The 26,268-nt window shown below is 47.0% G+C and overlaps 4 protein-coding genes across 5 annotated transcripts; 1 reads left to right on the forward strand and 3 right to left on the reverse strand.

Annotated features, from left to right (window-relative positions):
- The first annotated feature begins 126 nt into the window (after positions 1-126).
- LOC117147373 (serine/threonine-protein kinase PAK mbt) lies at positions 127-4,284 on the forward strand. The gene is made up of 3 exons (XM_033314242.1): positions 127-1,800; positions 1,868-2,139; positions 2,961-4,284. Exons 1-3 carry the CDS (start codon positions 639-641, stop codon positions 3,435-3,437), a joined length of 1,911 nt encoding a protein of 636 aa, XP_033170133.1. The 5' UTR covers positions 127-638; the 3' UTR covers positions 3,438-4,284.
- Positions 4,285-4,442: 158 nt separating this feature from the next.
- On the reverse strand, positions 4,443-10,653 carry LOC117148003 (nucleolar protein dao-5). The gene is made up of 3 exons (XM_033315162.1): positions 10,405-10,653; positions 5,175-5,689; positions 4,443-5,031 (listed from the first exon to the last, which is right to left on the reverse strand). Exons 1-3 carry the CDS (start codon positions 10,419-10,421, stop codon positions 4,883-4,885), a joined length of 681 nt encoding a protein of 226 aa, XP_033171053.1. The 5' UTR covers positions 10,422-10,653; the 3' UTR covers positions 4,443-4,882.
- A 2,620-nt stretch (positions 10,654-13,273) lies between these two features.
- On the reverse strand, positions 13,274-26,189 carry LOC117146498 (rho-associated protein kinase 1). Of its 2 annotated transcripts, none has more exons than XM_033312749.1 (11): positions 25,234-26,189; positions 25,019-25,167; positions 21,676-21,821; positions 21,336-21,592; positions 16,963-19,591; positions 16,625-16,899; positions 16,325-16,491; positions 16,058-16,251; positions 15,887-15,992; positions 15,599-15,823; positions 13,274-15,280 (listed from the first exon to the last, which is right to left on the reverse strand). In XM_033312749.1, exons 2-11 carry the CDS (start codon positions 25,078-25,080, stop codon positions 15,196-15,198), a joined length of 4,146 nt encoding a protein of 1,381 aa, XP_033168640.1. In that variant the 5' UTR covers positions 25,081-25,167; positions 25,234-26,189; the 3' UTR covers positions 13,274-15,195. The 2 variants fall into 2 exon arrangements, with proteins under 2 accessions (XP_033168640.1, XP_033168639.1); XM_033312748.1 differs by having other exon boundaries at positions 16,325-16,518.
- Positions 19,779-21,160, reverse strand: LOC117146499. The gene is made up of 2 exons (XM_033312750.1): positions 20,719-21,160; positions 19,779-20,655 (listed from the first exon to the last, which is right to left on the reverse strand). The coding sequence occupies exons 1-2, from the start codon at positions 21,062-21,064 to the stop codon at positions 19,901-19,903; spliced, it is 1,101 nt and encodes a 366-aa protein (XP_033168641.1). The 5' UTR covers positions 21,065-21,160; the 3' UTR covers positions 19,779-19,900.
- Positions 26,190-26,268: the final 79 nt, after the last annotated feature.

A 26,268-nucleotide genomic window follows, 5' to 3' on the forward strand; every position in this document is an offset into this window, starting at 1 on the left:
TTGTTTTCAGCGCGAATACTTTACAAATATATGAAATTCAAAAAAGAAAAGTTGACCACAGGCGAACCCACCATGCATCGGTAACGGTCACACTGCCGCCATTGCGATAGACATCGATAGCTGTTCCAGCACTAATACTCACGATAAACACCACCTCTATTTCTGGCATCGGCAATTATTTCCCTAGGTTTATTATTTTTTTGTTAAGCGTACTGCTTGTGCTCGTGCTGTCGCCATAATGTGTGCAATGTGTGCCTGCCAGTGGTGCCAGTGGTGAAGGTGTATCGCTTGTGCGCATCTCGATTTGGCCATCCAAATCCAATTGAATCCCAGTTTCCCAGTCGCGTCCGCTGCTATGCGTGTGTGTGTGTGTGCGTGCGTGCCCATGTCCCTGCATGTGTGTGTGTGAGTGAGATCGGGAAGAAGTTGTGTGCTGCTGTTGTTGTTGCTGTTGCTGTCGGATTTGCCGTTGCCATCGTTTGTTGTTTGTGCATTTTCCATTGTCGGGCGACGCAACAAAAGGAAAAAATTACAAATTAAAAATAGAGAGCAAGAGCGAGAGGGAAGGAGTGGTGTGGAGCGGAAAAGGGCGGTAAAAGGGCAGAAATTTGGAGCACGGGAAATCCGAGTCGCTGAAGATGTTCTCGAAGAAGAAAAAGAAACCGCTGATCTCGATGCCCAGCAATTTTGAGCATCGTGTGCACACGGGCTTCGACAAGCGGGAGAACAAATATGTTGGCCTGCCCCTCCAATGGGCGTCCATTGTGGGCAACAATCAGATACTCAAGTCCTCCAACCGCCCGCTGCCACTGGTCGATCCCTCGGAGATTACGCCCACCGAGATTCTCGATCTGAAGACCATTGTGCGTCCGCATCACAACAACAACAAGGCGGACACCACCTCGCTCAACAGCAGCAGCACCATGATGATGGGCTCAATGGCGCCGATGAATCCGATGGCACCTGGCGCACACCCAATGATGAGCCATGGCCCCGGAATGATGATGCCACCCGAGACGGGCGGCATAGTCCTGCCGAAGACCTCTCACGTGGCCAGATCCAATTCGCTGCGGAGCTCCAGTCCGCCGCGAGTGCGACGGGTGGCCAATGTGCCGCCATCGGTGCCGGAGGAGGAGGGACCACCGGCACCTGGAACACCGGGAGCAGGTGGAGCTACTAGCGGTGGCTTTAAGCCACCCGGTGCCCATTCCTCCCTGCTCTATAACAGTCAGCATGCGCACGCGAATGGAGCAACAGGACCACTGGCCGTGCGCACGGATCAAACCAACCTGCAGCAGTATCGCAGCAATCTGGCCCCGCCATCCGGCGGCTCCATGCCCCAGCAACAGCAGACTTCGCCCGTGGGCTCGGTGGCCAGTGGCACGCGATCCAATCACTCGCACACGAACAATGGCAACACCGGCGGCAGCTATCCTCCCATGTATTCCACAAACCATCAGCAGCAGCAACAGCAGGCCAAACAGGGTGGCGATCAGAACCAAAATCCTCTGCATCCGCATGCACATCCTCATCCGCACCATCACCAACACCTGGCCAAGTCGGCTTCCAGGGCATCCAGTTCCAGCGGGGGAGCGAGCAGTGCTGCCCAGCAGGCGAGCGGCGCCAGTGGAGGAGCGGCGGGTCAGCCAAAGCAGGACCAACGCCTCACCCACGAACAGTTCCGTGCCGCCCTGCAGATGGTGGTCTCCGCCGGTGATCCGCGCGAGAACCTCGACCACTTCAACAAAATAGGCGAGGGCTCCACGGGTACCGTATGCATTGCCACGGACAAATCCACAGGCAAGAACATTCGCTTTAACTATTGGCTGAACCATTGATTTAATGGCATTTTTCTCATTCCGTGCAGGTCGCCAGGTGGCCGTAAAGAAGATGGATCTGCGCAAACAGCAGCGACGGGAGCTGTTGTTCAACGAGGTCGTCATCATGCGGGACTACCATCATCCCAATATCGTGGAGACATACTCCAGCTTTCTGGTCAACGATGAGCTGTGGGTGGTGATGGAGTACCTCGAGGGCGGTGCCCTCACCGATATTGTCACCCATTCGCGCATGGACGAGGAGCAGATAGCCACCGTCTGCAAGCAATGCTTGAAGGCTTTGGCCTATTTGCACTCACAGGTGCGTGACCAGCATGACACTGCCCCGTTCCCGTTCCCATTCCCATTTCCATTCCCTTGGCCAAACTGGGCAGCAGTGTACGGAGTACTCGCCATCATGCGATTCTTTGTGCCTTTGTACCTTGCCATTTGCGGCGCTTTCTTCGCCCTCCGCTTTCGCGTGGCTTTGGTTTCAATTTCTAAATGTTGTCACCAACAAAAGTCGTCGGCCGCACAGTGGGCCACCGAGTGGCGTAGCACGCCCAAATGGCCAGGTGAAATCGCACGTGCATGCCCTACCTCAAAGCGGAAAGTGTGCATAGAGCGCTTTTCGAATGGATAGGTAATTGTAGCTTATAGAGAAGGAAGTTTGAAGTTATAGTTCATTACTCATTGATAGATCGCTATGATTTTTGCCCTAGATACAACGTTAGATGTTAAAACCCAGTTAGTATTCAATATTAGAATAGCATATAATATTAATATTAATTCAATGAACTTGTTTAAGCACCAACATTTCACAATTGTAAGAATTCCTAGTGTTTTAGATGTAATCCATTTACATCAAATTAGAACTAGAACCCAACCTGTTTATGCTAACTTCCACGTTAGGGAAACCAGCGTGTTCCCAAGAGCAGGAAATTCTTTTTGGGCGTTGCAGGGTCGAGCTGGTTTCTTTTGTGCATTTCTGTCCCACGTTGGCTCGTGTAATGCGATAAGTGTCTGTCTGCGGGAGAAAGGGCGTTGGTTGGGGGAAAACCGCAAACTGTGAACGCTTTTAACCAATTTCCCTTCTCTCTGTCTCTTCCGACGGTGCTGCCGATGGCGATAAACCATAAACAGGGCGTCATCCATCGCGACATCAAGTCGGACTCGATTCTGCTGGCCGCCGATGGTCGCGTGAAGCTGTCGGACTTTGGATTCTGCGCCCAGGTGTCCCAGGAGCTGCCGAAGCGCAAGAGTCTGGTTGGCACGCCGTACTGGATGTCGCCGGAGGTCATATCGCGCCTGCCGTACGGCCCGGAAGTGGATATCTGGTCGCTGGGCATCATGGTCATCGAGATGGTGGACGGCGAGCCGCCCTTCTTCAACGAACCGCCGCTGCAGGCGATGCGCCGCATCCGTGACATGCAGCCGCCGAATCTGAAGAACGCCCACAAGGTCTCGCCGCGCCTGCAGTCCTTCCTCGACCGGATGCTGGTGCGGGATCCGGCGCAGCGTGCCACCGCCGCCGAGCTGCTGGCCCATCCCTTCCTGCGCCAGGCGGGACCGCCGTCGCTGCTGGTTCCGCTGATGCGCAATGCGCGACACCATCCGTAGTTGGATGCCACAGCGCACGCTGCTCGATGAAAGCAATCATTCCCACAGACAACGGACCCCGGCCCGTGGGCATCCATCTATTAAATTCTAGTATTAACATTCAGTTTGGCAGCTGTACTTAAATCCCCGGAGTTTCCCTCGAAACGTTGTAAAGTCATTTAAGCTCCGCACATCCATATTTTAGCTGCACGGCTCGACCACACTCCATGTCCACTCCGTGCCCACTAACGTTCCGGAAGAGAACGCAATGTGCCTTTCACAAGCCTCGAAATCGAAACTGAAATCGCATCCTGCAACCGATACGGCTGGAGAAACGATATAGCATTTATCTGCCCGAGAACCACATTTTTATATATATATATATCTGAGTATTTCAGCATTTTGCTCTCTCTCTTGTCAATATTGATTTGTGTGCGTGTGTGTTTGATTTTTTTTAACCAGCCCATAAAACATTGTTCGAATATATACATATATACGCTAAGAGCTAATGTTAAAAATCGATATATATATATATACACATATATTTTTTATAAAAACAAACCTAATTCTAAGCAAAAGCGAAACAACGAAGGTGTGAATCGAAGGGAGACAGAAAACGAAAGAGAAAGAGATGGAGGTAGGCGGAAAAGCATATATACAATTTGGACATAAATATTTTTTAAACATTTACATTTTACATTTGTGTGAAAAGTTATACGCTCCAGACATACACATATGCATATATCTAAACACATTCCCGATTTCGAAAATATTTTAGAACTTTTAGCTTACATTCTTTGTTCTGTTTTTTTGATTTAACCCGTGTAATTATTAATTAATGAATAAACTTAAATGCGAAAATGTTCAATCTTGTGGTTTCATTCATAGTTAAAAACTAACAAAAATTACTGCAAATCCAAAAATACTTTCTGCCAATAAATATTGAATATTTTAATATTTAATTCGACATTTTGGAGGTTTCTTTCTTTTTTCTGTTTTTATTACAAACTAATTGAAAAATGCATGTTTCGATTTTGTTGTTTTTATTACTGGTTGATTGATTGTTTGATTGATTGATTGTTTGATGGTTGTGAAGAATACATAATTGTGCCCGCTTAAATACTCGCACATATATTCGCAAAATATATATGCGTATTTATCGCGTACATGGAGGATGTGGGACTGGCTCTGGATAGTGGGCGTGGTCGTGGTGGTGGGCGTGATTGAGTGAGTGTTGCGTGTGCGCGTGTGTTTTTGTTTACAACATAAGATTACAAATATATTACATACACGAAAAATCAATTGCGAACTAAGAACTAAAGGGCAGATCGGGCTGCCACATAGCTAGCCATATGATTCGATGGGCAGAGGGGGGAATGTGGTGGGGGAGGGGTGTGGAGTTGGGTATGGTCACTGGGCATGTGTGTAGAATAGGAGTTGGAACTGATTGACACTCAAATCCGCGCTTAGTTGCGCTTCCGCAGGGCCAGACGACCGATGGGGCGCTTGGGCTTCGTCTCCTCCTTCTGCTGCTGCTCCGATTCCTCGGCGGCGGCATCCTCCACCGCCTCCACGGGCGTCGCCTTGGCGGGCTTCGACAGCTTGCGACGGCTCACTGGGGATAGTTGAAGAGATGGTTAGTAATGGACCTAGTAACTTCACATAGAGAGATGATTTTAAAGATTTCCTTTCTAGGAAATGTTCTGTCTTTCGTTATAGTTAGTCAATTATTCCTGGCCTAATCCCTGCCAAACTTACATGCTGAGTTGCCCTTGTAGCCCTTGGCGGGACTGGCTGCTGGGGCGGGTGCTGGCGCGGATGCCTGCTCCTCCTGCTCGCCGGAGTTGGACTCGTCGCTCTTCTTGGCCGGCTTGCTGGGACTGGGCGGCTTCTCGGCGCGATGCTTCTTCGCGTTCGCCTGGCGGCGCTTCAGCGAGTTGAGGAAGTCATCGTTGGAGCGGAATGGCCGGATAACCGGGCCAACCTTTTTGGGCGCCTCCGTGGTGGTGGTGGTGGTGGAGCTGGCAAAGGCCGCCTCGTCGCCCTCCTCGCCATGATCGCCGTGCTCGCCGGTTTCCTCGTCGTACTCCTCGCCCTCGCCGCCGGCATCCGCTTGTGCTGGCGCCGCTGTCGTCGTGGTGGTCACCTTAGCCGCCTTCCCGACCGGACGGCGCAGGGCGGCGATTCTCTTCGCCGGCGAGACGGCGGGACCACCCTCCTCCTGGGCGGACACCACTCCGTAGCACAGGACGCAGACGATGAAGAGCAGGCAGCTAAGTGAATAAAATAAAATATATAGAAATTAATAATAATATATTAATAACAATAATAAATAATAATACATGTCAATCATATTGATTAAGTATTCCCATTATTATATAGCTCCAATTTTAAATATTTAGCTCATTAAAAACCATTGCCAAAAGTAGAGCACTATTTAATTACTGAAATAATTTTAAAATGGCTAAAAAACACACTTGCTTATACTTAAATTAAATTATATGTTTAATAAGTATTCTGAAGGTTTCTTGGAATATACGAATGATCATTCATCTTGGTATCATTAGTGAGTAATATTAGGCTTTTAGTGCAAGCGCCTATTTATTGCCTTGATTAGGTGCTTAAATATTCAAATTTTACATAAATCAATACTGAATTGTTGGCAATAAAATCCCAGTGGTTGTTCATGCGAACAATGTTTCATTAATTACGAGTATTTACTGGAATAACTTGAATTTTTGAAGCCGCTGGTGCAATGCACTGCTCGACTTTCGAATCGATACGAAACGGATCTATTCGACTGGATTCAGTGATGGCATGGCGGCATCTGGTGGTGAATCCCCCGGGCAAGGTTGCCCAACATCTACACGCATCTAATCCTCGTGACTTCCAGCTCGAACCCAACTCTTGGACGGGGACAGGTCTGGTTGGACGGGTTATTCAATACAGAACCTGAAGTCGTAAATATTGTGTACATAAATACATAAATGTGCCCGCCCCTGCATATACAGTGGATATTGGCTAGGAGGAACTGTTTGAATGGCACGACAAGAAATATGGTAATTAACTGAATGAGCTTATATGCTTCCAGAATCAGCGGGATTTGTTTTTACTTTGTATTCTGTTTGGATTTATTAAACTAAAGCTGTTACAGAATAAAGGTCGTAAAAAGCTGTATTTGTTTAGGCTAATAATTAATATTTATTAGACTTGAGACTTAAAGTAGTTGCCATTCGGGTTTCCTGTAAGATTTGCTATTTTATTTATTTATTTCTTTTTTTTTTGTATATTTTATGTCGCATGCTGACGGAGGACAGAGATGTGCTAACAAAAATTAATGTGTAAAGGTCAGGCAAACGGGTTTGTTCACTTTCGATTTCGATTTGGATATGGATTTCGCCTTAATGCCGAATTCGAATGCGAATGAATGTTGCTCCGTATCTGTTGTTGTTTCTACTGTATATATGTATACATCTCTCTTTTTTCCTTATTTCTTGCTTTAGTTAACTACTTTTTATTCCTCTTTGCCGCTGGCGACGTTGGCGGCGGCTTCAGTGAGTCAAGTCAATTGCTCATATTTTATGCAAAACAAAAGACTTAGGCAGCGAACTCGTTTTGAAATTCTTTTTTCCTATGGCAACACTAAAGTCGAGTGCCTTGTTGTTGTTGTGGCCGCGATGAGGGGGTGGCCAGAGGAGGAGGAGGAGGGGGGGGGGGGGGGCTGTGGAGGGCGTTGCGGTGGGTGAGTGGCCAAAGGAAACAGGTGCTTATGCAAAAGGCAGTCGTCAACCAGGCGGGGGAAACCAGTTGGTGGCAGCCAGCACCACGCCAGAATATATTTAAGTGCGCGCTCACAGTTGCAGTTGGCTAATAACGGTAAAATGTGCAAGCCAAGTTTTATTTTTAGCCAACACACAGCACCGTTGTTCATTATAATTACTTCTATTCGATTATCGTATCGCTCGTTTACTTGGCATTTCCCCCCCCATTTGGGATTTATTTGCTTATGGGGTCATGTGAATACATGTGGCTATGGATATCATCGATGTGAATGTGGATGTGGCTATGGATGAGATGGCCCAGTTAAGCGACAATTATGCAACTGGCAAAGGTGAAAGGCGTGGGCCGAAGTTGTGGGTGCGTGCCCGGCATCTTCAACATCCCAGCGACTCCAAACTTCAGTTGTGCCCAGAGGCGTGCCCAGAAAATTATTTCCCAAGGGGGCTTGGGCCACCGATTTTCACATCGTTTAAGCGATCATCTTGCATTTTGAATGGATCGATCACGTTTTGAATAAAACATAAAAGCTTTTATTCACTAAAAGTGATTCAGTTTGTTGTAACACTTATTGTTATTAGTTAATTTTTAATATCTATTATACCATTGTTTTATACGCAAGGCAATATTTGGTATTTATATGTCGGTTCTGCAAGCGCTGGGTTTTCCATGACATTTGGCTAGGCACTGGGCATAGAGCAGCTCGCAACCGGTTCCCCCCATCGGATTGGCCAACGGGAACAATGGCTGGGCGCAGTCCACGCCCACAGGCAATCCGTTGGGTGGACAGGCAGTTAGATGGGTAGGCACATGGATACGGCTGGCACCGGCAGACGGGCACATTTCTGGCCGCCGTGGGCCGTGTTTTTGCAAATCGTCTTTAGTGCCAGACGGTGGTTATATAAGCCGACATTAGTTGCGAATTTATGATAAGCAGCTGCTCGCGTTGGCGAGAATTTCGTGAATCAGGCGGAACCACTTACTTAATGCAGCCTCATCGCTCGGCATCATTATCATCCTCATTTAAAGAGCTTGGTCAACAAATTGGCTTGGCTCTTAATTTATTTCATTTCATTTCGCTTTTGTTTGGTCTCCTTCTGTTTTCCTTTCGTTTCGCACTCTGTTATGCTGCTTATTATTATTTTTTTGCCTTTTTAATTCGACTTAACGGGCTGACGTCATTGGGCCTACTGCGGATATGAAAGAACTTCCACACTCAAAAGCAATTTATGCAGCATTAAAACGATTGGTTGTCCTCAAGCTTTAAGAAGCGGAAGTTGCCTTGCTTGAATTATGCATTTCGAGTTTTTGTTAAATAAAAACTGAAGTCTTAAGGAAACCCATTTAAATAATGTCTTAAAATCTGAGAAAACTTTTCAAAAAGAAGAATGCCATTTGAAAGTGCCGCATGTGTTGATCTTGAGCTGGGCTCAAAGTCCCAGTTAAGCCATGCACGTTCTCTAATTGCCCTGGAGCCCTCATTACGCGTCCACTGCCCGCATGCACCTTTGTGCCCCACCTCGGGCACTCCCCACCCCCTTTGGGGCCATATGCATGTGTAGCCACTTATTACGGGCCAAACGTGCACATTCGACACCGAATCGGATTCAAATTCGAATTCAATTTGATTGTAACTGCTTTTATTGCTGCCGCGTTGGATCAAGTTGAAGTCAGCTAGCCAGTTAAATTGGATGGAGTGGAGTGGAGCGGGGTTTGGCCTGCTGAGTTGTTCCAAAAATTAAGGCGAAAAGAGCCGATTGGCCGCTTGAGGCAAGTGGGTTCAATAACGGTGCATTGTGTCGTTGTTAGTTGGCCAAGTACGTGTTTTGGTTGCTTTGGTACGTGTTTTTACACTACTACTACTTCTGGCTAGCTGGCTGGCTGGCTGGCTGCATGCCAAATCGATCGAGTTCGCTGCCTAAGTCTTTTGATTTGGCCCAGACTGGTGTTTTTTTGGTGTTTACGTTTTCGGTCTCGCATTGAATTCGCTTTGGCCCATGAAGTGCAGCACATATGTATGTTACTCACACACACAACACTGCCAATTTGGCGACTCGAAAGTCCTTGAATCTTGAGTGTTGAATCTTGAAGGCATTATCATTTCTTTTATTTATTTCAACTAAATTGCATAATACGTCATGCCGGGGAAATGGAACGGAAAATCCTGATTCAGCCGTCTGCCTGGCGCCTCACCTCCAACTCCAACTCCACCTCTCTCTCTCCACACCATTTCCATCGCGATCTCGATCTCGTGTGATTAATTTCATGCATACAACGCTGCGATTAACACATATACTATGTATATATATGTATGTTACACACACCCAATTCGAGTGGTATTGCATTTATGCAGATATGCGGTCGGTCTGTCAGCTCGCATTAAAAGTGCAACCGTTAATTTATAAGACAACCGCGGTAATTAATCCAATATACTTAATTTGCTGCAGCTGCGAAAAGTCCAGGAAAGCGCTGATCTGGTGATCTGGCGATCTCTCGATCTGGCGATCTGAGGCGCGGAGCGCATCCACTTCGAAAGGAGGAACCACTTTAGCTGGCGACCTTGAAACATGGAGCAGACCACCACCCCCCGCCAGCAGCTCTCCAGCTGCTGCCACTGCGATCGCCTTTTACGATCTGAAGCTTTAACTTTTGCCATTTCTTTGCCGGCAAAATGCCAGCCTCACATCCCGTGACAACTTCATCACATCATCATCATCATCGTCGTCGCGTTGCTGATCATGGTGATCATCGTTATGACCAAACTTTGGCATTTTAGCCACAGCCACGGAGCTCGGCTCAGTTCCAGTTTGGAGCCACGGCATGTTAAAGTTCAAATTGGCATTAAGACGAGCTTACCTACACCTGCATGTGCTCGTGCACCATAAAGGTTGCAAGTCAACGTGCTGCATGCAACCGAGTCGATTGCCAATGCATTTCGACGCTTGGCAACTAAGTTGGGATTTCGAAAATTGAGTTATATGTACCAGAGAAATTCGAGAAGTTAAGGGGCTGGGGGGTTTATGCAAATCAAGCTTAAAGTGGTTCGATTAAATATTTTTAATTACAACTATTCAATAAGTAACTATTTCTTTTCCAATGTCCTGTTCAGCTTCATATCAATCACTTAAAAAAAAAGAGTGCGATCTCTCCTCATCGTTCGCGAAATAATATTTTGAATGAAATATATACTATATATTTTGGGATCACTCACATGTTGAAGTACTTCATTTTGTCTTGATGTGTGTTGCTGTGCGTGCTTTTCGATGCGTGGGACCAACAACGAATTGAACTCGAAACGCGCGCGTCTTAAACTTAAACTAGAAAAAAAACACTTGTGTATTTATAGTGGATTTGATTTTGTTTTTTTGTTGGGAGGGGGGCGAGGGTCTCGGCTTCTCTGCTAGCGAGCGGTACTGACGACTGGCCACGATCACGATCGACTTCTAGAGGCAGACTGAACGTTACTTATGCCGTGTGCACACAGTTAACCTACGGCCATCCAATATTTTGTGGCAGCGACGGTGACTTCGACGGCGGCAGCGGCCGCGCAACAGGTTCAGACCGCCCTAGCCAAACCGCCTGCCTGCCTGCGCCTCTAACCCGTGGCCACCGCCTCCTCCTCCGCCTCCGCCTCCGCCAGCGACTCCCAGCCCCTCCACTTCCATCGCCGCCTGCGCTCAAAGCTCTGCTTTTGCACGGCACGAAAAATGTGGTAAGAAAGGTCGGATTCTAGCCACACTTTCATCTATGGTAATCTATCGAGCAAGGCAACCGAATTCCACAGGACTTCTCATCTTTGGCATATAACAAATACATAGCTTTTGCTTAACTTAACTTAACTTAGTTCTGTAATTGTATCAAATTACAAATTACAAATTCTTCAGGACTTTTTAGTCAAATGTACAAGACTATATTTCTATAAACTATATTCTCTAAGAGAATTTCCTTAACTTAGCATTCAATTTAACTAACTAGAATGTGTTTAATATAAGTATGAATTCATGCTGTATAAACCATTTTTCTGAATATATAGAAGTTTATGATACCACAAATTATTCAGATTATTAGATTATTTAGATTACTAACGTTTTCTTGACACATTTTTTGTGGATGGTGAGCAGAAGACATCTTTAATAATTTTAAATTCATTTATGCCGACTTATTTCACATATTTCCTGAATTTTTCCACTGACAAGAAGAAAATTCCTATGCCCCTTCAATGACATCATTGATTAAATTAGTGCTGCTTGCGATGGTCGTATAATTTAACATTATCCGATGCCAAGCTGATATTAAAAATGTAAATCCTTTTGTAAATTTTTTCGCCTTGTGTGCCCAAGCGCCTCGATGGTCGATCTGTGCTGGCAGGAGCACTTCTGGTTTTTCGGAGCCAATTTGTCACGGGCCTGGGCTCTGGTTATGACAGGTTTTTCGAACCCAATCCACTCCAATCCCAAGCCAATCCAATCTGAGCCGCGCCGAGTTGAGTTGAGTCAAATGGAGTTGAGTGGAGCCGACTTAGCATTCGCAATTTGTATATTTTATTAATTAATTTATTGATTTTAGGCCAATTGTTGTTTTGCCTCTTTGCCGATCTGGTAAATCCCGATCGAGCTGCCCAACCCCCGATCCCCGAAAGCAGCCGACCCGCTCCGCCCGTTGGCCAAAAACACACAGGGCACATCTGTCCCGCATGTAAATCGCTTAGTTCGCGTTTTAAAATCAACCAAATCAAGTAAGTGAGCAGATCAGTCAGTTAGTTATCAACGATATGCCAATACCCTAGAAAGTGTAATGAAATTGACATGTCAAATGCATTTTTCATGATGAAAAGGCTTCCTTAACAAGAAAGTGAAATAAATACAAATATTATTTTAAATTAAGTATTTTTACAAGCATTAAACTCTTTGCAGACTAAAATCCCTACAGATCATAAGATAAAACCTCAAATGGCAGTTAACAACGGATCTTTGAAAACTTGAATGAATCTCAATTCTATGGCCACCAAACCCAATCGAAATCCATCTGCAAGTCTGGGGGCCCTGAGCCAATTTAAGGTATGGAATGGCAGCAAATTAAAAATCCGTAAAAGCTGATAAAGCCAGAAATATTTATGCATATTTTGTGGGTTCGTCGCGGCCTTGAACTGATTGATCAGGGGTGGAGCAGGGGGACAGGGGCGGGGTCTCTAGGGTGATGGCTGCATATGTTTAATGGGTGACAAAGCTGATGGGCGCTAATTAATCTTCCACACCCATCCATCCATCCAATCAGCTAACGATCGCTTTGAACTCTTGCAGATGTTCTGCGGCCAGGTGTTGATTTTTTGGCGGCACTTGGCTCAATGGGACATACTAATTAAGCTCCAAGATCCAAGCTGTGAAGCCAGCCGTCTGGCCAACTCACCTTGAACTACAAAATGTCAGCCAAAATGGCAAAAATAAATGTTATAAAATATAAGCGATGGCTGATATGCCAGATGATACGCAACGCAATGCTGCAGAGCATAAACCAGAAACTTGTTAAAAATATGAATACAAAAAAATACGCAATGGGACAATGGGCGCCATTTCCATCCCAGTTCCATTAAGATCCAATCCAAATGCAAATAGCCATGCAAATGGAGCTAATGGACCCGATGATTCCGGCATATTTCCATGCCCATCACGTATTTGGGGGCCAGATTAATGCCGCCACATAGACAGCTACAGATACAGATGCAGATGCAGATACAGATACGAACCCAAAAATAAAGGCAGTTTTATGCAAGTTTTCATGAACCGAATAACTTTGGTTTGCATTTGATCAGACTTTTTGTTTGGGCTTAGCTCTAGACTTAAAGTACATATTACAAAACGATTTCAGTTTCGTTAATTGCTTCCGATTCCGAATCCTGTCGTATTTTCATCCGTACTCTCTAAGGCAGTAGAACAGTCTCATCGTTGTCGGATCTTATATGCCGCTCCAGAAGATCTATGATATAGGGGGAGATATATACATACATACACATATGTGGGGATAACCGAACCAAACCAAAGTAGAAAAACAAAAACGTTGATGAACAGAAAACAAATGAATACTGATTTTATACACATTATAGTTTTTATTTTCTTGACGCTTGCAATTCCATTTGGATGCCAGTCGATTTGAAGATTCGATGGCAAATGCAATTACAAACGTGGTTAAACTAGAGAGTACAATTAAACATAAACGTAATACGAATGATCATCATAATAATAGTGCAAATAAAATACAAAGTAAAAATGAAAGCAGCGCTTCGATCGATTTCCAAATCAAAGTTCGAACTTTACGGCGATCGATAGACGATTAGCGATGAACAATAACCGACTACCGATGTTCAACGAAGGGCCATCAACTCCGAAATTTCGCTATTATCGTTACTTTTAAATGCAATCCGCTGGCGCCTCTCACTCTGTACACTCTGCTCTGTAAAACGAACTACTCAACTACTACTACCGCTACTACTCAAATTACAAAACTCAAAACGGGTTCGAAATCATAAGTAAAATCAACATTAATGGAATACAAATCATACAAATTGTAGAGTGCTAAGCTGCGCTGCCGTTTCTGTTGTCGAACGCTAGATGGCGCCATCGAACAATGATATAAATAAATAATTTGCTTAGCTTACAACTAGAACATATTGGATATTTAATACTTAGACGTAGCCTTTTACACACAACTCTGTGTCGCTTCTTTCGTTTTGTATAGTTAGGTGTACCTTACTTTAGTTTTAGTTTAGTTTACTTTCGATTCATGTTTCGCTCTGTCCATGGCTAGAATCCCTCCATTCCGTTTCGTTTCCATTTCCGCTTCCTATCGATTGGTTGCATAACATTTCCCAGTTTTACATTCCATTTGCCTCAAAGGCAAAATGTTTAAAAACCTCGAACTCAAATGCTCATCGCAGACCAATTTGGATCGGATATGGAAACTGAAACAGGACAGTAGACAGTATATTTAGTTGCTTTCGCGTTTTCTATTTAAGTAACTGATTGATACTCGCTTCTGGTACACGTATAACTACATTATTAAAGTAAAAAAAGAGTGCTCATTAAATGGAATACAAGTCAAGGCTGTGTAAAGTGGCTTTAACTTAGTTCTGAGTTCGCTGATTGCTCGATTCGTTTGTTGTTAGCTTACAGGATGTTGTTGGCTTACAGGATATGCTCTCTATGTGTCTCTACGAATGTATGGTATAGCTTTGTTTCTGTTTACAAACTACGAACAACGTTTGGCCAATCCAATTCGCTACACAACAACAACAATTATGTATATGTATTCATATGTGTAAAAAAAAAAGTCCTTACAAGGCATCAATATGTAAAGAGAAGGGGGATGATGGAGGAAACATCTCTCCTTCTGCGACATGGATTCACTTAACTAAGTACAGCTTTCATCGTTGTGCTGGGCGCGGTGACAGAATACAAAGCAAGCCAGCCGTACAATACCATATCGTATTTATATTTATATAATATTAGTATAGTATACAAAGTACAAACGATGCGACAAATCCATGGTTTATCTGACCCGCTTGACGTTGCCACTTCTGCTATACATATGCTTTTCTCACCATCCAGTTTGATGTTAGGTAAGCGTTAAACGAGTTGCATTGGCATTACATGTTCTTTAAGATACAGCTTTAGTTTTAGTATTAGGTTTAGTTTTAGTTTTAGTTGTAGTTTTAGTTTAGTTGTAGTTTAGTTTAGCTTGTAAATTACTCAAAAAATATTTGTAGATTACTGTAGCATGTATGTTTGGAGCGTATATATAAGATAGTAGTTGCAGTTGCCATTCAAGTTGCAGTTGCAGTTGCTCTCTCTCTGTTATTTTCTCTCTATATCAGTTTCAGTTTGCATAGCGCTAGTTTCGTTGGGGCTGGAGAGTCGCGACTGCCGGCTCCAGCTGCATTGCAACGCCTGCGATCTGGCATGTGGCATCTGGGATGTGGGATCTGGGATCGCATCGGATCGTTTGGCGTTCATTTCAGCGATGAATTGGCTGGCAGCGTGGCGGAGCGTTGGACATTAACCGCATACGGCTTGTAGGAGGAGCGCGTCGATTGGCTGCCAATTCGGTGCCAGGCGATGAATGAATGGTGATGAGGTTGAATGATATGGATGGTCATGATGGTATTGATGGTCATGATGGTGGTTAGCAGCGACAGTGGGAGGGAGAGAGCGAAAAAGAGAAATACCAATCGAGATTAGAGACACACAATACAGATACGGGGAAACACAAAAGCCATGGGATTCACACAATTTGGATCAGTTAGTGGGATTTGTTTAGGATTCGGAAAAACTCTGACTGCTGCTGACTCCCTGGCAACGTCAAGGGTCTTGGTCCTGGGCCTGGGTGTGGTTCTGGTTCTGGTTGTGCTTTACCTGGGCGATATCTTGCTGCCATCGGTGCTGTTGTTGTTGGACGAAGTGGGCTTGTATCCACTCTTTTGGATACGCTTCAGCAGGCGCGCCACCCACAGCGATTGATCCTCGGGCGTGGCGGCCAGCAGCAGCATGTCACGTGCGCTGCGCGGATCGTGATTGAGCTTGCAGGGCGCCAGGGGGTCGTGCTTGTCCACATGCTCCTTGTGTATCTTGTTGCGGCATCTGGAATTACAAACAATGCATTATCAGCACACAATTAGATGATTAGGTAGTGCTGCTACTGACCTCTTGCATTCGTAAGCCGCCGGCGGCTTGAACATGTGCCACAAAGGCTTCGGGCACACCTCGCAAGCCGTGGGCATGTGGTAGGTGATGTGAACGAACTCGTGACCTAGCCAAAACAAAATGGGTTTTGTGTCATTAAGTGTCAATGTCCCGGAAAGTGTGTCAGCTTACCTTTGTGGACAATGGTGCCCGGGCGCTCCTCGTTGCTATTACCGTGCAGCACGCTCACATCCAACTGGCTCTGCTCATCGGGACGGTGGGAGGCGCCCTCGCCGGCGTACAGTAGCTGGAATATGCGTGGAATCTCTTTGGCATCGGCGCGTATGACATCGCCCTGAGTGACGCTTCGAACGTGGTACACCTTGCTGCAGATTTAAAGGGAAGAACAATGAAATGATGCATATTTTTTAATATTATTAAGCACAGTATCTAACGCACCTCAGGTCCAGGATGAGCACGGCATCCGTGGTGTTGTGCTTGTCAATGTCCGAATTGTAGAAGATGATCTTGCGCGACGACACAATGACGTACTGCCGCTTCCAGCCGTGGCCACGTCGCCGATTCTGCTTGTTGGGCACACTTAGCCAGCCCTCGAAGACCGAGTCCTGTGTGAGGGAGAGCAGAGAGGAGTGCTACAGAGGTCCGGGAGGATTGGGGGAAGCATGTGTGTGGTGTGGTGTGGTGTGGGTTTTGTGTGAGTGTTCTATGTGGTTGCTGGACGCTGGCAATAATGCTCACCTGGCTATCCTCGGGATCGTTGTCCGCCGAGGAGAGCGACGCCGTCTCGTTGAGCTTGCTCTGCAGGTTCTCGATCTCGGTGGCCTTGCAGTCGATCTCCATGACCATCTTCTGCTTGAGCTGCTGCTCCTCGGCGCACAGCTGCTGCAGGTCCTGGTGCTTGAGCAGCAGCTGGTTGAACTTGTCGCGCTCCTGCGAGAGCTCCTGCTGCAGCCGGCGCATCTCCTTCTCCTTCTTGCGCAGCTCGGCGGTGGAGCGCGCCTTGTTCTTTTGTTCTGCGGAATAGAGATTCGGAATGGAATTAGCGAAGGCAGGCGGAGTGTGCGAATGTAACTTACTGGGCAGATCGGAGTCGCGACGGTTCATCACTTCGGCCAGCTTGTTCACTGCCACCTGCTTGAGAAGCACTTCGTTCTTGCACTTATCCAGCAGCTTGCTGATCTCTTCGTCCTTGTTGCTTCTCATCAGCGCAAGCTCCTCCTGCTGTTTCTTGTGCTGCTGGACAAGATCCTCGTACTCGGCTGCCTTCTGGCCCAGCTTCTTGTGCAGTTCGTTCTCGGCCTCCTTGAGCGTGGCTAAGGCCGCCTCCTTGGCGTTGATCTCGTTGCGATGCTTCATGACGAAGTCCTTCAGCTCTAGCTCCTTGATAGTCTTCTCCTTTTCGAGATCCGCCACCGTCTCTTCGGCAATGGAGCGGGCCAAGGCCTCTGAGTCTGCACGGGCAACGGCCACCTGTACCTGGTGTTTGAGTGAGACGCGTTCCTCCTCAAGATCCTCGATCTTCGCCAGCCGCTCAGCGCTCTCTTCGCGATTCTCGTTCGCCTGTGTCTTGTACAGCCGCGAGAAGCACTGCTCCGCCTCGAGTTGGGCCTGAAGCTCACGGTTATTGGCCAGCGCTTCGTGGTGGGTGCCCTTTAGCTGGGTGAGGTCCTCCTCGAAGCGTCGCTTCGCCTCGCGCTGGGTGGACAGTTCCTTCTGCAGCTGGTTTTCGCGGGATCGCAGGTGGGCCACCTCCGAGCTGTGCAGGCTGAGTTCCGAGAGCAAGGCATTGCGCTTGCTGTGCTCCTGGTCGAGCTGCGACTGCAGAGCGGCCACCTTTTCCGACTCCTGGCGGCACTCGCCTTCGAGCTTCTGGAGACGTAGTTGGATTTGGCGATAGTCCACGGACAGCATGCTCAGCTGACGCTCTTTTTCCTGAGAATGCTGATCTGCCTTGATGCGAGCGGACTTCTCCTCGTTGAGCTTGGACTGCAGTGCCTTTACCTCCTGCAGATTGGCCTCCTCGCGGGAGACGAGGCGCGACTTCTCGGTCTCTTGGTGGGCCTTAACCTCCTGCTGGTAGCGGCCCTGGGCCGCCTTCAGTTCGAAGTCGAGGCCGGCATGCGCCTTCTCCAAGTCGCTGATCTTCTCAAGCAACGCCCGGTTGTCCTCCTGCGCCTTTTGTTCGCGACTCAAAGTACGTTCGATGTCGTTGATCAGCGTCTGCATCTTGTTCTCGGCCTCCTTGTGCATCTCCTTGAGCTGCGATCGCAGATTCTTCTCCTGCACCACCAGCGCCTGCAGCTCGGCATTCTCCTGGCCGAGCTCCTCCTTATGCTTTTGTAGCGTGTCGATCATGTCGACCATGTCGCGCACCTTCTCCTCCTGCGACTTGACCGTGAAGTCCAGCTCGGCATTGTGCTTTTTCAGCTTTTGAGTGTGCTCCGTCTCCGTTTTGTAGCTCTGCTCCATCTCCAGCAGCTGCTTTTCGAGTGAGACCACCTTGTCGTTGATATTGAGGTCGCGTGCTCGCGTCTTTTGCTCGTTTTCCAGATTGCGCTGCGTCTCCACGAGCAGTGCCTCCGTCTTCTTGCGCAGCTCGATCTCCTGCTCCACCTTCTGCATGGCCACCTTGTAGTTGTGTTGACGCAGAGCCAAATCCTTCTCGTACTCTGAGGCAATCCTCTGCAGCTCCGCTTCGCGCTTTGTTATCAGCTCTATCTGCTGCCGCAGGCCAGCATCCTGCTGCTCCAAGGCTTCCGACCTGCCACGCTCCCGCTCGAGCAGCGCCTCCAGGCGCTTCAGCTCGTTGGAGTTCGACGGCCGATGGCGGTGATTATGCCCGTGGCCGTGATTATTGCTGGCCGCCCCGCTGTTTGCCACATTGGCCTCCTTGGACTCCGCGTCCACGGTGTCGCTAGACAGCAGCTGATAGTCGCCCGTATACGTAAAGCCGATGAAGGGCAGGTGATTGCCATCGAAGCCCTTGGGTACGGGAAACACTTCCTCCGGCTTCTCGTCCCGCTCAATGTCCTCGAAATTTCGCGTATCATCGTCGGAGGAGAGTTCGGGCACCACAGGCGGCACACTCTCGCGAATGTTGTCGAACGACCAGGTATCATTCCGGAAAAACGGATGCGCCTTGATGTCCTCGATGCCGTAGCGACCCAAACGTTGCGTTCGGTCCGTGAGAAAGGCGCGGATCAGTGCCTTGGCCTGCTCGCTGATCTCCACCTCGGGTGGAAAGCTGAGCGAGTTCTTGTGGTCCATGATCTTGCCGTAGGTGCCCACCAGCGAGTCTGCATAGAAGGGCGTCTCGCCAAACAGCATCTCGTAGAGGAAGATGCCCACCGACCACCAGTCGCACTCCCGTCCGTACTCGTTGTCCACGCCCTGCGACTGCAGCACCTCCGGACTGATGTAGTCCGGCGTGCCTACCGCATTGCTGGACACCACCTGACCATTGGCGCCCATTCGCATACAGGTGCCAAAGTCGGCCAATTTCAGGTGCCCGTAGCTGTCCAGGAGCATGTTGTCCGGCTTGACGTCCCGATGCACGAAGCCCATATTGTGAATGGTGTCCAGCGCGAGAACCACCTCCATTGTGTAAAAGATGGCCCACTTCTCCGGGATGTCGTAGTCACCCATCAGCGAGACTATGTCGCCGCCGGGCATGAAGTCCATCACCATGTATAGGTATTTGGCATCCTGTGAGGAGATTTTATGAATTAGTAGCTGATCTACAATTGATGTAATCTATCCTTCGATATAGCTACTTGACTCTTAAAATACAAGCAATACTTTGTAAGAGTAGAGCTTTCTTAAATAGAAATTAAATTATTCACAATTTCCGAGTGGGCTACATTGATATATTTTAATATTTAGAATGACAAAGTTAAGTAATAATAATACATGGTAGGTGGAATGAAAATTTAAATAGAAACTGATCCAAATTGTTTATAAATCGAATTAAATGTAAGCCCGAAAAGTTGCGTAGAGTTGTGCGTAGTTATCATATTAAGTGTCCTTCAATAAATTCAATAAATTAATCAACGCCACTTCAGCAGGCACTTCAAGATCTTCCGGTTGCGGTTCCAACTTCAGCAATTCCTCAATAGTATAACGAATCACATTTCCTTTCTTCACCTGACGATCTTTCTGCTCGCCTTCGATTGGCTGACTTTCCATCGGAGTAGGAGCTACATTCGCTCCATAATGAGTGATATTCCCATTGCGACTCTCCGCCACGAGTTTTTTAGTTGGCAGCGTGGCGTTCATTTCGGTTTCCATCTTGGACACAAGCTTGAAACGACACTGTTCGTCCCATTCCATGGTGGTGGGTATATATCTTTTGGCGGTCATCGTGGTGGCCGGAGGCATCTGGTCCACTGTGGTTGGCGATTTTTGGGCCTTGAGACGACATTGCTCGTCCCATTCCTTGTCGGTGGGTATATATCTCTTGGGGGTCAACGCGACCACCGGACCGCCGGCCTCTTGGTCTTCGCCTTCCTTGACAGCTCGCATGCGATCGACTTCAGTGCGTTCCTCCGCAGAAAAATTTATGGGCGAATCGTTGCCTGGAACTGGAACCGGAACCGAAGAAGGATCCTCCATGCTTTTTTCTTCGGTCAATTTCGTGGCTTCCAGAGCCGCCATTCTTTCCTGCTCAAGACGCTTTTCCCTGGCCTTCTCAATAGTAATCTTTGCCTTCCTGCGAGAAATACGCATGAAGTCCATATTGTCCATAAATTCCACAGGATCACCGAAAGAAACTAAAAGAGAATGTATTTAAAGCATAACAAACTAGCCCATCGAAGAGCTATTAGCTTCCTTACTTTTCAGGTTTCTATTGGGAACTTCTTTGCATGCCTCCAACGCAGTCGATAAATTTTCCATTCCCACGTCGTCGACGACTGTGTTACCTAAATCCACATCGTCCGTACGTGAAGACTCCAGAAACTCGAACAGTTTATTTATTTTGGACAAATCAGCACAAAGCGAACGCTCCTCCGTCTTCTCTGGAGCCGGCACAAATTCTTCGGGATTGGGACTTAGATTCCCGGCCGTTTTGTTGGTATCACCAGCGGAATTGTTTGTAGCGCCGCCATCCCTCAAAGAATTGGGCGGCATTGGCTTCTTTAAGATCTCGGAGAGTGCATGACTTTTTACCAAATTGTACATGATTTTCGAATTTTTCACAGTTTGTTAAATCTCGTTTTGTTAGACAGTTACGATGCGTGTCGTTTGGTAGCCAGTTGAGAAGTGATTCGATTTGATCGGAAGCCCTGTCAGGACAGTCAAACTGACTGACAGCAAAAGCATGGGTATTCATATATGGTACATATGTATCCCACACTGGGTTATTTCTTTTTCCCCAGCAAGCAATTAACTTAAAGCTAACCTAAAGTAACCTAGCCTAAACCACGTTGAACAACTGAGTGGCCCAGCTCACCTGAAAGGCAAAGTGCAGCTGAACGATCCATTCGGAGTTGGCGTGCGCCATGATGTGTCGCTCCTCCCAGAAGAACGCGGAGTCCGGTCGCTTCATCATCTCGAATTTGGACAGCCGCTTCATGGCGTACACCTGGCTGGAGGACTTGTGCCGCACCAGCTGCACCTCTCCAAAGGCGCCGGCGCCGATGAGTTTGATAAAGTGAAAATCCTCGACGTTCATGCGCAGCTGATTGATCTGCATCGCCAATGGTTTGTCTGCAAACGAAGAAGTGGAAGAAGAGTAACGATTATCATTGGATTCCATTCCAGGGATCAGTGCTTTCATCATAACCACTCACATTTGGCCGCATACTGTTCGATGTTCTTAAGCCGCCGCAGGGACTCGTGGTCACAATCGCTGACCAAGGCCGACACCGTGTCCAGCAGGCAGTCCACATTGCAGATGCTGGTGGGATCGCGCATCTCGCGCTCGAGCGTATTCGCCCTGGAAAAACGGAAACATGGTAAGAGTTATAGTAAATATAGTCAAAAGATATAGTAGAGAAGTGTTCCAAAATCCGAAATTAATCATCTGCGCTGAGTGTTTGATTGTTCAACTGGTTCCTCACCGTTTGGTCGTCATGCAAGTAAACAAATCAAATAAAATGAAACTGGGAAAACGAGAAGGAACTATGAGGGAAAGTGCGCAGATTACTCATGGACGTGTAAACACCACTTTCCGGGTCCACCCCATGCACAGGCCAACAGCTGCGGTCCAAGTAATGGCATTCATAGGTTTGCACATCGTTTCTAAATTTAAGATTTCCCATTATAACCGATTCAATGAATTCGAGTGGCCGTGAACTGGATATAAACATTAGTACTGAAGGGAGGAGTTGGACCACGGCGTAGTCTTCCCAGAATCTGCATTATGAGAATCGAAATAAGTAATTCCAGATCAAATCGAAAGCGGAGTACTTAAGTGCTATCACATTGACCGCAACTGTCTGCACAGCGACAGTGTAAACAAAAAACAAAAAAAAGAGCGACAGGCTTTCAGATCTTGGAATTGAAGTGGCGGTGAGTCAGTGCGAGGAGGAGCGGACAGACACCGAATGCCCCGGAGATTTGCCCCAATCGGGCGCTTTTTAGCGGCAGACAAATGGGCGGCACATGATACGGATACAGATGAAGGCGTTATCGCACTGGAAACACTAGCCACCACTGATAACCTGGCATAGGCATAGTGGAGCTGATGTTGGTGGAGTACGAGGAGGGGCCTTGACTTTATCACCCTGCGCTGTATGGAATTTGCAGTGCAAGGAATGCAAGCCACTGACAGCAACTTGCAGTTGATACGGCGCACTTGAGCAGTTGGAGCTGCCACGATGATGGGCACACACTGGAGCTTCTCCCCGCCCTGCGAATGGAACCAGCCAACACCCCACCTTGTTGTGGACACCCATCGGAAACTAGACTTTCTGTACACAGATATGAACGGCAAAGTGGACAAGGAAAAATCAAGTTGTTATCTTGGGCGGCATTGCAACTGATATAGAATTATTAATATTCGTGGAATATTAAATGGGTTGAATTTGATTCAGCCACAATGACTTTCATTTATACAACCATATTTATCAGGGGAGCCAGTTAATTTATGCGTTTTCATGAATCAAATATTTGCGTAACCATAGTATAGTAAAAAGCATAGTACGCTAATTTAATTTATCAGTGCGGGTTTTTAAATCTCAAAAAATAAAAATAAAACATTGTGTTATGATTCACCCAGCGTTTCATTCTTTATAATTGATATTTAGAATATACAAATTGCTTATTTACTTTCGAATGTAAACAAAAAGTTAAAGTTCATTGCTTGGAAAATATGCAAGTACATAAATCATGGAAATTAAAATCTGGCGTATGCAAATATAGAAAATGCTACAATAAGAAAATTAATTATAACAATTAGGTATTTGCATACGAGGTTACTAGAGCATGGGAAAAGCGCTCTTTCAAATGGAATTTCTCGGCAAATTAAACTACAAATTCGGCAAAGAACGAAACAATTAAATTTGGCTTGCCTGAATTTCTGAATTTCTAGGCATTTTCCGGTCAAAAGCTAATACCCGTAACCAAGATGCAATTAGCAAGATGCGGAGTCCAGTGATTGGAAATCGAATTTCGGAGCCCAGAAAGCAAAATTCCGACTCAGATGCAGGAGCAGGCAAACTGCGATGACAGTCGACGCTAAAAATTGATACTAAAAGGTGTTTGAATTGTTGTGATTTCATCATCGCCACTTACGGCATGACAGAAAAGCCAAAAACAAAACGCTCAGGCAGCACACACACCATACACACACACACACCATACACACAAAAGCAAACAACTTGGGAAAGTGGAATTTTCAAAAATGCTGCGATGAATTTTCGTTGCCGCTGTTGATTTCGATTTGGCCAAAGCGGCAATGGCAACAACAACATAATTATGAGCAACATTATCGACAACAACAACGGCAATAATAATACATAATAACCAACGACGACGACGACGACGACAACATTATCGTCACCTATAGACAATATAATTTTCAACTTAATTTATACAACGTCGCCAAATTCGATCTGCCTCCTTTTTTTTTTCATCCAGTTTCTACAAATTGAACGCTTCACATTCAGAGGCACTGCATCTGCGTTGCAGAATCTCTTCACACCTTATTAATTCTAATTAATTATTTGCCCAGCCAGCATAGGAACAAAGGAACTGTTCGGCTTTTATGACCAAATGCGCATTGCAATTGGCCATTGTTGTTAGTACGCAAATGCCTTAACGTTTGCGCTTATGACTGCTTACAACAGATACCCACCGGAGTGGTGGGATGGGTAATTAAGTTTAAGTATTTATATGCATACTCGACGCAGCGGAATTGCTGGGCAAGTTGTATTCGCGGAATTCGGAATGCAAGCGAACCAGGACGACAACTGGGAGCTGGGAGCTGGATGCTGAATGCTGAATGCTAGGAGCGTAGAGATGATAACAACGTACCGTTCCGGCTCGCACGAATGGAGGGCGGCGGGCATTAGCCATGTCCCCATGCCCTGTACCGTCTACTGTCCAATGGAAGAAACCGGCGTGGTGCTGGCTATCTTCTACCTTTTTGGCCCAAAACGATGCAAACGATGCAGCCGATGCAACGCGACGCCTGCAACTGACAAACGGCGGCATCAGCCACTGTGCGTTCGTTTCAGTTCGCTTTTCGTTTTGGTTTTGGTTTTTTTTGGTTTGGTTACAAATTTTAATGCGAAAATGGCAAATTTATTATAAAGTCGCCCCCCGTTTTGTTCACTCGCTTGTCAATTTGATTGCCGCGCTGTCGCTTTGAACATGAGATATGGAAGGTGTTTGCCAGCGGTGTATTACTTTTTGATTTGTTTTGGCCAGGCCCGTTTGGCTTGCGCTGAATTGTGCTAGCTGGCTAGTTGGCTGGCTAGGTGGTTAGCTGGTTAGCTGCTTGAACAGTTGAACAAATCACAAATCTGTCTGTACAAATCGCACGTATCTGTGCGATGGCTACTGCCACTTCTACTTCTACTTCGACTTCTACTATTGCTGCTGCTACGGCTGCTGCTGCTGATGCTGCCATTCAGGTGACAATTAATTGAGTGGAGCAGTCGCTTTTGGGCCGCCATCTCGAGCACTCACCGGCGCCTTCGTTCCACGTCCATGCTGCGCTGCTTGGTCACAGTTTCTCGTCCAGCTGGCATGCAAATGCAAGATAACAAGCTGATACTGCTGCTCCAGCTGCTGCAGCTACTGCTTCCTGTTGGTCAACTGCTGCTCCTGTGCTGCAACTGAAAACGAAGCACGGGTTTAACAGAATTCTTTTCTGAACACACATATTTATATTGTACATTTACCTGCCAGCAGGAGTTGTTGGACGTCTGTCTATGCTGGGAATGCTAATGGTAATGAGGAGAGGAGGCACGCGTCAAGCGCTAGTTGTTTGCTGTTCTGGCGATGAGGTCACGAGCGTTTCGTTGGATTTCTGGCTAACTGCTGCCACTGAACGCCAAAAGAATACGGATGGGTAAGGGAATGGGTATGGGTATGGGGATTGGGCACTTGGGCACTTGGCGCTGGCTTCTTTTGGTGGAGTGCCGCCAACGCCACATGCGGACGCAGCCGAGCACCCGGGCGTTCCCAGGTGCGTTTCCCACACGGGAGGCAGGTGTGCTATCAATTCCCGGAATGTGCTACTTTACTTCCTGTGCAAATGGGATCGTAATGACCAGGATGATCACGCTGACCACGATGGTTTGTTGGGTAAACAAGGGAACGGGGATTATTGTCCGCAGTCCGCTTGGCATGCAACAGTTGTGTCAACACTTGTGGCCAAAAACCTGGCCAAAATGTGGCGAATGCGGCGGATTGGGGGTGTTGAAGGTGGGCTTTTGTTTCTCGGCCTTTTGAGTTGTGTGTTTTTGTGTGCCCCAATCTCGTAGCTTTTTCCTTCTTCTATTTTTTTGTTAATTCCAACGATACCTCTGTGCACACACACACTCACACGAGCGCACGCACACCAGTGCACTGCGAACGGCGAACGTAGCAAGCGCTACAACAACAATAACAAGGCGCTTCACACACACACACACACGCGCGCTCACACCGATGTGCGTCACACCGACGTGCTGTCCGTCGGCAGCGGGGGAAACGCGCGGGGGGGCGGGACGGGACGGGGGCGGCTGACCGCCCAAATTGCGAATGTCCAGTTTGGGCCGCGGCCAAATCGATCAATTTGGTTTCAATTAGACGCTGCGCGTTGCACTTATTTTATTTCGGCTCGGTGCTGGTAGAGATGGCAATTGTGTTTACATATCGAAGTTAAAGTATCGAAGTCACTAGGCGCCGATGAAAATACCAGAATATACCAGGGCCAACAGGTGGCGCTCCAA

Source organism: Drosophila mauritiana, chromosome X (genome assembly GCF_004382145.1).
Source record: "Drosophila mauritiana strain mau12 chromosome X, ASM438214v1, whole genome shotgun sequence".
Lineage (NCBI taxonomy): Eukaryota > Metazoa > Arthropoda > Insecta > Diptera > Drosophilidae > Drosophila > Drosophila mauritiana.